We start from the raw sequence: 10,104 nt of genomic DNA, 5'->3' as shown, positions 1-10,104 counted from the left end.
GAGAAATGTCATATGAGTAGAATGGACAGCACCAAATTGACTTCTATATCTAGTGGGATCATCATCTATTCTAGATCACCTCAAAACTTGGCACGGTGTCAATCCAGGTATCTACGTAAGTCAAATCTATATATATTTAATACACGCCTGAAATCCGTCTCCCGTCCTCAAAACTCCATGCAAAATAGCTTTTAACATACATTAGAAATGATGTGGACTTCACTTTCAATCTTTCTCCTAATAAACACTTATATTGACCCCTTTGCTTGGAAATTTGCATTTTCTAATAAAGTTGGATCCCGAATTTAAAAGTTGAGGAAGCACCTGCTACTGATGTACTAGCGATGAAATGTTATCCATTAGTGTTCGTACTTCTGATTTAGATGAAAGCAAACTGAAATACAAGGCAGAAGCAACACTCAGAAGTATGGAATGTAATTCAATCAATAAGAGATGGCTATGAGGATGACTGTCTATACTGCCAAAGTTGGGATAAAAATTAGATTCGCCAATTTGAAGAGTCTGGTCTTAGCTTTAAAAATCAAAACTTGTGTTTCTATAATGGCCGCAAGTTAGAGTTACAAAGGGAAGAGTGAGAATAGCAAGCGTTCCTACTCTGGTCATGTCATGACAGAATACTAACATCTTCCTGAGAAGATAAATGCTCTCTCTAAGCGTTTCCACTATGACTTAAATGAAAGACAACTGGAATACATGTCAGACGCAACCCTTAGCAGTACGGAAAGATATACAATCAATAAGCTATGTTTATGAGGAAGATAGTCCTATCCTGACAAGGTCGGGATCAAACCAAAATCTGCTACTCTGAAGATTCTGATCTACAATAACAAAATCAAAATTTTCCTTCCCATACCAGTGGCAAGTTAGATTTACAATGAAAAGGGAAGAAATTGAAGGCAAATCTACACTTGCCATGTCATGACAGATGACTAACCTCTTCCAGGGCCAAAAAAATGATACCTCTCCGTATTTAGATTCACGATTTAAATTAACGAAAGCTGAAGTAGAAGTCCGAAGCGTCACTCAGCAGCAACGGAAAGAAATTCAATCAATAAGTTACGGTTGTGTGAGGGGCAGTGCTATCTTGATAAGGTCAGGATGCGCCAAGATCTGTAAACTTGAAGGGGTAGAATCTACGTTAACAAAATAGAAACTCTTGTTTCTATATTAGTAACACGTCGGAGAGGTGCAGAAACTACGGGCATACATACACTAGTCATGTCATGACAGAAGCCTAGCCTCTTCCTGCGTGAATGCGTCCCCATCAGCAGAAAGAGCAGGAGCGACGCTAAACTTCATCCAATTTCCTTTTTTCAGGTACCCAATGCCCGGATAGAGAAGAAACCCAATGATCATTGCAGTGATGCTCACAAGCATGACTTTCAAAGAGGCAACCAACAACACTGTACACAAGAGAGCCGAAGGTGGAATACACATCAAGACGATTCCCACAGTTCCAAGAGGAATCTTGTAAGGCCTAGCCAGTGTTGGTTTCTTGATCCTCAACCATATAAAAGCTGCAAACTCCAGAATCATGCCGAAACAATAAAGATAGTTCTCCGCAGCTATAATTTCCTGAAAACTCATAGACGATAGCAAAAGCACACCAGAGGCCGAAAATAGGATGCCCAACAGAGGGGTGCCATGCCTGGATCTAATTCCGAAGATCTCTGGTAGCATTCCTCTCTCTGCCATCCCAAGAAGCTGGAATGAATCGCTGCTCATCTCTGCCTCAAACATCCCCATATTCGACGCTGCAGCTGCTGCCTCCACCCACCACCTCAGCCAAACTCCGCCTAACATTTTGGCAATAACTGCAAAGTAGCCATCCTCCCATTCGCTCCTGTCGAGCTCCACTGCCCCTATGCCACAAAGGAGTGGCACAAAGTAGCTAAGCACCACCAAAGCCACCGCCCAAAAGAGGGCCTTGGGAAGTGTCCTGCCAGGATTCTCCACCTCTCCCGCAAGAGTACTGATGGAGTCCCAGTAATTGAGGTTCCAAAATAGCGTGTTCAAGTACAAATTCCAGTCCACGTTTCCCATATCCACAACCAACCATCTTGCAGGATCCAGCTTTGGGATCGATATCAGCCCCATGACACAGAAAGGCAATAGGGTAAACACCCCCAAGGTGACTGCAGTCCAACCCACAATCGTCAGTCCCCTATAATTCACATAGGTGAGACAAATTGTCAAGGCCAAGACGGCCATGACCCTGGGCCAACCCCCCTCCAGAGCAGGGATGGCAGATTGGAGATAGTCCAAGAACAAAACCGGGTACAATGCATTGTCTATGACTCCGCTGAGCCACTTCATCCATCCCTGTTGGAACCCCCAAAATGGCCCAAACGCGCTAGACACCCACACCACGTAACCCCCATTCTCGGGAAAAAGGGTGCCCATCTCTGCAGTTACAAGGGCCTCCGGTATGCTCCATAAGATTGGAAATAAAACAAAACCCAATAGGGCTAACAGGGGCCCTCCTGCTTTCACAGAATCTTCCACACCAAATGGACCTCCTGAGACCTCATAGTAGATGAGGAAGACGAGAGGTAGTATTGAGACCTTGCTGAGGCCTGAACGTAAGTCTGTATCGTGGATGGTGGGTGTTTCATGCTCTCCTCCATCAAATACCTCTCCCATTAGAAAACAAATCCGATCAACTACCCGTCTGCCTGCTTCCTAACCCTCGTCCATATCACTTGGGCATTCTATCATGTAGTACGCATTACGCATATGCCTCTGAAATCAAAATACGATGCTTCAGAGAATGAACGATACAATTCAATGAGATTCCTCTCAAACCTTTTTTGGGTTCTGCTATTGAAGATTCGGAAGAGATCAATTTCACCTCCGCTCACTGTTTCTATGCATTTCATCCAACTGCTTAAACACATTTGCTTAAATTTAGACGACACGTTAAGAACACCTATCTTCTGGGAACGCTGTGATCATTCCATATGTCATGTGAAAGATCCACTTACGTCCAGGTTCATACTTTATTTATTCCTTCTACCAACAAATTTGGGGTTTCATTCACCGTCTCCTCAACGAAAAATAAAGTTTCCCGTTAATCAAATTGAGTTGAATTGAAGGATTTTAGGGCCCGTTTGGTAAGCGGAATTGGAGTGGAATAGGCATTTGTCTATTCCAAAAATCATCGAATTCTTTGTTTGGGTGTGTCATGTAGGAATACGGAATAGGCATATGAGTGGAATACGTATGTCATTTTAGATCAAAAAAGGTGGAATTGGAATACGTATTCCAATCCCACGTTTTTATGAGCTGAAAAATATGAAATTTCGGGTCTGTGTCCCGTGTCTATGAAGCCCTATTCTTTTTGGCGCTCAGATGTTGCTTTGTCGAGAAAGAGGGTTTTTGGTTTTTTTTCGTTCGCAACCATTTCCGCAGCCAGAGGGAGGTAGGGTTTTTTCATCTACAGCCATTTCCGCAGCCAGTGCAGAGGAAGCTTAGAGCCACACAACTGCATTCACAGTAAGCAATGTTGCATCACAATTTTTTTTAAAGCATAAAACCTACAAATGTGTTGAATTGTTTTAATTACGCGAGTTATGTCTTTTTATCAGACGGCCATGCTGATTCAGGGTTGGGATTTTTGATATTTCTATTTAGTTTTTTCGTATTAGTTCTTTGCTTTTCCTTACTACTTGCAACACTCATCATATGGTTATTGCCTTTAGAACTTACAATGTATGAAATGATAGATGAAGTCATCATTTGAAGTCACATATGACATTTGCAAGAGGCTCTATTCCCAATCTCGCCACTGTCATGGGTTTACCCTCTCTGCTCTTCTCACATCCATTTTCCCCAATCATATGTTGCTTTGGCCCCAGATCATCTTCCTCCTGAGCTACACTGACACCATGCCATTGTGGAGTATGCTGCTTCTTCCCCTTCCACTTACCCGTGTGATTGTAAGCTTGGTGTTGACATATGTCAAAAGAGATATGAGGTGTTGCCCTAGGTGCTTGAGCATGAATCAACTCCGCAGGATAATTTTTTGTATAAAATTGAATTGTGCCTCCTTTTCAATCAAAAGCTTGTTTAAGACAGGTTTGAAGGTCTTCACATTTTTCTCTAGCAAAGATTTCTGACTCTTTGTTTGATTGAGCATAGTGTTGAGTATTTCTTTTTAACCACCGTCTGCCATTAGTTAGGGTTTGAATAGGAAATATCAACAATTTACTTAGAGCAAGGAGCCTTCTTACAGTGACATCAATTATTCTGAGAGGGCCGAAATGAAAGTTTGATGGATTACTTTGTGTTATGATTAGGAGAATGTCTGAATCCAAGGCAAAGAAGTAGTTTGAAAGGTTCAAACTGGTCGTCATATCATTTTCTCATCTTTCTTACGAATGCTCTATGTTTTGAGTTAAAAGCAATTTATAATTCACACTTTTATGCTTGATTCCATATGCCTTCGGAGAACCCAGAGTTGGCCAGGAATGTATGCAGTCATTTTTACTTATCATGGTTTGAGCCTCCAATTTCTTGGATGGGGATGGGATATCATCTAGCGGACCCCACTTTTCCAGAAGTCAGCTAATGCCCGTCAGGAGTGGCTACGGGAGTTTCTTAACCCCATCAAAGGCATTTGTTACTGATGTCCAGTGTCGTTTTGAAAATATAGTTCGCAGACCTGCTCGCGATTATCTTCTTTCTTTGATCCATTGCTTTTTGAAATTGAATTAGTATTTTACTTAGTAACGAATCCCCGCTCTTATCTCTTTTTTGGAAGAATTATAAAGGGATCCCTGGGCGGCGCAGATGAGTGCAAGAGCTGCATGTTGCACAGGCACTGCTCTCAGCATGGTTGCGTGGCTGGTTGGAGCTGGTGTGCCAGGCACGGCTTCCAGAATTATGCTTTTCATGTGCGGTTCCTCTACTTAGTGTGGACATGATAATCTTATTCATATTTTAATCCATACAGTTTTAATGTCTATGTGCTGCATTTTGTCACTACCAATGAAATTTGGAAGCAGCACTTTAAAAAGTCTATTGCATCATATTTGACTAAAAATACTCGGTGACCACTTTTTGAAATGCAGGGATGCCATCACATTACTTAGTTTTTGATAATAGTCCTCAGAGGAGGAAATTGTTGCGAAGGTTAGCATTTAAAAAAATAGAAGAATCCCCTCACAAAATTTGATCCAGTTATTCAAAATTTATGTCGGGTATCAAAACCTGAAACCTCAGATTGGTTTAATCCAATTTGCCATCTAGACTTTCAACGAATAACCTAAACTGGCTTGACATGATTGACACCTCTAAGCTTGAGATACCTCTCAAGAGTCCATTTCTACTGCCATCTATAGTGTCAACATTAAGCTGAGACATCAACAAACTTCTGGACTGACACGCATCTTCCCACTACTTTTTTTGCATATCATCGAAGAAAAACTAACAAATCTGAACCCTTGATTTAGAAATCTAAGATATTGTCTTACCTATCATCCTAACTAACAACCTTCCTGGGAGTACCCAATGCCCTTACGAATAGGGATACTTCACAATTTTCCTACTGCATATTGTTTACATTTGCAACTATTTGAGTTTCAAACTTTTGACAAAGCACTAGTTGGATCCAAATTTGCAGTCAGGCAGTGTAGTAAATGCTCTTACTATATTTCATAGACTCCTCTTGTCATCGACCATCGCCCCCTACCAACTACATATATAAACCCTTAAGATATGTCTTCCTAGTTTCTTAATGAAATTGAGATCGGCATAGAATCTAAACTAGTAACTAGTGTATCAGAAGAGCACAGATTCCCTCATTAGCTTTTCAGTTCTAGAAAATAATCAAAAAACCATCCTAAGCTCCTAATTCTGAAAGAGCAAAACAATTTGTAGTCCATTAGCTATATGATTTGCGAAAACGGCAAGGAAAGGCTATGGTTTGAATGTGCATGCGCATATTAAGCATAAAATTGTTGATCTCTCACGAATCACCACACATTGTGAATAATGAAACGGGAAATCTGGAATAAAATGTGGGTTTCTACGTATAGTCTGTCGAGCCAAATCCTGTCTACATATCTTGAGGCCACCTAGTATAAACAGAGAATTGCAAGAAAAGAAGCAAGCTGAAACAGAGCAAACTTACCTCATCTTCTCCTCTGCTTCATCCGGATGCTCCATAATTGTTGATTTGGGTAAACAGAAACAGAAGCATAGCTGTGGCTATTCACCATAAGACGGAGATGGATGACGTCATAAGAAGATGGCTATTTTGTATCTTATCTGTTTTGTTTTTCCTTTTTTTGGTACTGAAGATTTTATCATATCTGTTGATTTGCTATCTTGTTATATATTGTGTTCTTGGTTGTGTAAAACTTTGATTTTATATATGTTTTCAATTGTCATTTTCAAGTAAAACCGAAAGAATTAGAACTAAATTATATTGTATCTTATTCTTGGATTGTGATGCCTTAATTGGTTGAATTTGTAGGAGGTTGCAAAAACAACTTGAGAATGCAAACAATAATTTTGTGGAATATAATGGATTGTCTATTTCAGTGCTCTATAATTTCTTTGGTTGTTGGAATCAGCAGATGATGTGAATATATTGTTTAATATAGTTTGGTCTTTAAGATAATGAAGGTGATGCTACAAGGAGTATTTGCAAATGTCTTTAATTGCACATTAATATGCAATTTGTTGCATAAACATATGTTTGCCTCCTAGCATTGTGATCAAAAGTACTGCTTAGACATGTGTGGTGCTGATTGCATTACTGATTGTAAATGACCACGAAAACTAGTGAGCCAAGGAGGATTGACCAACTTTGCCATTTTCACTCTTCCTACTTAATAGTGTATGAACTACGTTGCAGATTTTTACATCAAAGTATGCTTTAAATGGCATTTTGTGATCTATTATTAGGTAAAAGACAATGATGCATCATTTAAAACAAGTTTCAGTTTAAGTCTTATTAAAAATGTGTTTGGTTGTGGTCGTGATTTCAATAGTCTTATTAACGATAAAAGCAAAGCATATTGTTCTTCATCAGCACCATGCATATCTTGAAAATCCATAAGGTCTATGATTAAACATGGAGGTGAATAAATTTTATGGTAGGCATTAATAAATTATAAATGTATGCACTGCTTTTGGAATATCTACCTTTTGCTATTGTTATTTATATACCTCGGTATTATTCCCAGCCACATAAACTGATGTACAAGCTCAATTATAGTGTGGATTATCAATTTGTTTTAATGAAATTTGCTTTTTATTGTTGTAGTACTTCAAAGTGGGAATATTCATATCATTGGTCTGTTTCCTTTCTAGGTCTTACCCATTTTCCCACAACTTGTCAACCTGCCAACTGAAAAGTTCCAGGCTGCACTGGCATAGATTCTTCAGGTACTTAGCACCAATGTGATATTAAGACTATTTAAATAATGTTTTTTTTGGCTATTTGTTTCACTAGCATGTTAGTGTATGTGTTACATAGAAATTTATGCTAAAATAGAGAGAAGCATTTAATTGGTAAGATTGTTGTGTGAAGAGTACTAGTAAATGTTATAGAACATTTGAATTTGGCACTACCAACTTTGGCACTAGTTTGTTCATCATGGTTGATTTGAGCATTTTCTAAAATTGGGGACATCCCTTAACCTCTGATAATTTTGAGGATATGGAGAGAATGTCTTTTTTGCCCCTTCTCCTCATCTTTATTAATATGGAAATCTATTTTAAATCTATATATGTGTTTATAGGGCGTTTGATGGATCATATTGTTGATAAAAGAGTTTACGGAAGCATTGTTAGGAAGATCACGCTCTTGCGTGTACTTGTTGTTTTGCTTGCAGCCCAAGCAGTACTTATAGTAGCATCTTATGATGATGCTAGAAGACAACGACGCAAGCGAAGAAGACTTGCTTGTCCTTTCTTTAAACGTATTATATATTCTAATGACACAAATTGCCATGACCAAATACGCATGAGTAGAGGAGCTTTTTTCAAACTCGCCAATATTTTAAGGGAGAGAGGGACCATTAAAGATACGATAAACATGAAATTGGAAGAACAACTAGTCATGTTCCTACATACCCTTGGCCACAATTTAAGGAATCGTAAGGTTGGCCATAAATTTGGTCACTTAGGAGAGACTATGAGTCGCCACTTCCACAAGGTCTTGAAGACAATCATATTGCTCCATGGCAATTACTTTTTGTCCCCTTCCATAACTAGCCCTCTAGAAATTCTTGGGAAGGACCGTTTTGATCCATACTTCAAGGTAAATCTCTTGGATTCATGTACTTTCTTGCTTGAGTATATTGTCACATATTTTACTATAATATTTTTATTGTTCTAGGATTGTGTTGGAGCAATTGATGGGACCCATATACCAGTTACCATTGATGTGGACAACCAAGCAAAATACCGCGATAGAATAGGCAACCTGTCACAAAATGTAATGGGTGTTTGTTCCTTTGACTATAAGTTTCAATATGTTCTTGCTGGTTGGGAAGGTTCAGCTATAGATAGTCGTTTTCTTACTTCAGCTCTATCAAGAGCAGATTCACTAATAGTCCCCCCTGGTATATTTGATCATATTTCTAATGATTATTTAGTCATTATTGTAAACCATAGTGTTTATGTTATTTCAATCATAATACTTATTATTTTTTTGTATATGAAAATTCTATTTAGTTGATGTTGGCTATCCAAATGTTCCTGGATTTCTCGCCACTTATCGGTGTACGTGATACCACCTAAAAGAGTTTTCTAGAGAAAACCTGATCAACAATGCCCATGAGCTATTTAACCACCGACACTCCTCTCTTAGAAATGTGATTGAGTGCACATTTGGTATTTTGAAGCAACGTTTTCCTATCTTGAGGCATGCGACATCTTATAGTATCACGACTCAAACAAAGATCGTGTTAGCATGTTGCATACTACACAATTTCATTACGATCGAGGACGGTGTTCGACACAAAGTGGAAATTGAAGAGGAAGTTGATTGTGGAAGGATAAATGTCCCAATTCTTGAGACTTTTGGGATGACTCAACAAGATAGAGATGATTGGGGAAATTTTCGAAATGAACTAGTAGAAAAGATGTGGGAGGACTATAGATCTTAGCATTAGTTGATCATTTTACTTGCATTGATACATTCTATTTCAATTTTGAATAGCTAGATATTGTAGATTTTTGATACTGCAGAATTTTGAATAGCTAGATACTTCAAGTTCTGTAATAAGATATTCTTTGTATAGTTTTTTCAAAACATTATTTCAAAAAAATCTCAATGCTTCAGACTCTGCTAACAATTGTACAAGTAAAAATCAATCATTTGAATTTTTCACCTATTTGTTCAATTTAACAATGCTTTAGGCTCTGTTTTGAACACTTGATTTTGTTTGTTAGCAGTGCAATCGCCCTTTTTATGAGAGGGCAACTGCATACATGCACCTCTCATTTGCTTTTATTTCTTAACCAACGGTTTGCATTTGAGTTGCATCTATATACATTTTATGCTTTATCTTGCACAACATCATGCAACCTATATATACTAAGGTATCAGAGAATGTATTCATGAGATCATTTGCAGGTGCAATTGTCACAGGAGCAGTTTGCCCCACACTTGCAATCATTTTCTCCTCCCATTGTCATACTTCCATCCACATACCTTCATACATTATCAACAACAACACAATTAGTTTATATTCAATCTTAAATGAATAAATCAGAAAACTATAGCAATGAAACTTAAATGAATGGGTTTGATAGCTTACCCCGTATCAGATGTAGAGCTTGCCAACACAAACTCCATTGAAATTGATTTCTCACTATAACTGAGATCTTAAGTAGAGATGCTAGTTTAGAATACGTTCGATGCTAGTTTTACATGAAACCACTGAAGGGGAGATGTTTGAACAATTGGTTGTTCTCGTCTAAACCAACAGTTTATCTCAAGGCTTGGAATTTTGACACTGTACTCAAATAAGATATACGTAGGTGATAAAGTTTGCTACTATATTTCCATCCCGTGTACTGTATAAATTCTCTGTTTTATTTATATATACAGATTTGGGTTTAATG

General features: G+C 38.4%; 1 protein-coding gene across 1 annotated transcript; it reads right to left on the bottom strand.

The window, feature by feature from the left end:
• Positions 1 to 528: 528 nt before the first annotated feature.
• LOC149557082 (putative polyamine transporter At1g31830) lies at positions 529 to 3,059 on the bottom strand. Its single transcript, XM_089831764.1, has one exon. The coding sequence runs from the start codon at positions 2,662 to 2,664 to the stop codon at positions 1,243 to 1,245; it is 1,422 nt and encodes a 473-aa protein (XP_089687890.1). The 5' UTR covers positions 2,665 to 3,059; the 3' UTR covers positions 529 to 1,242.
• Positions 3,060 to 10,104: the final 7,045 nt, after the last annotated feature.

The sequence above is a fragment of the Cupressus sempervirens genome, chromosome 5, assembly GCF_028749045.1.
Source record: "Cupressus sempervirens isolate cs-2001-9-10 chromosome 5, ASM2874904v1, whole genome shotgun sequence".
Lineage (NCBI taxonomy): Eukaryota > Viridiplantae > Streptophyta > Pinopsida > Cupressales > Cupressaceae > Cupressus > Cupressus sempervirens.
The sequence above is the reverse complement of the archived record's forward strand: the minus strand, read 5'-3'. Positions and strand labels throughout refer to the sequence as shown.

Excerpts from the sequence above, each read along its gene's own strand:
- LOC149557082 (XM_089831764.1), bottom strand. The coding sequence starts at position 2,664 with ATGGGAGAGGTATTTGATGGAGGAGAGCATGAAACACCCACCATCCAC.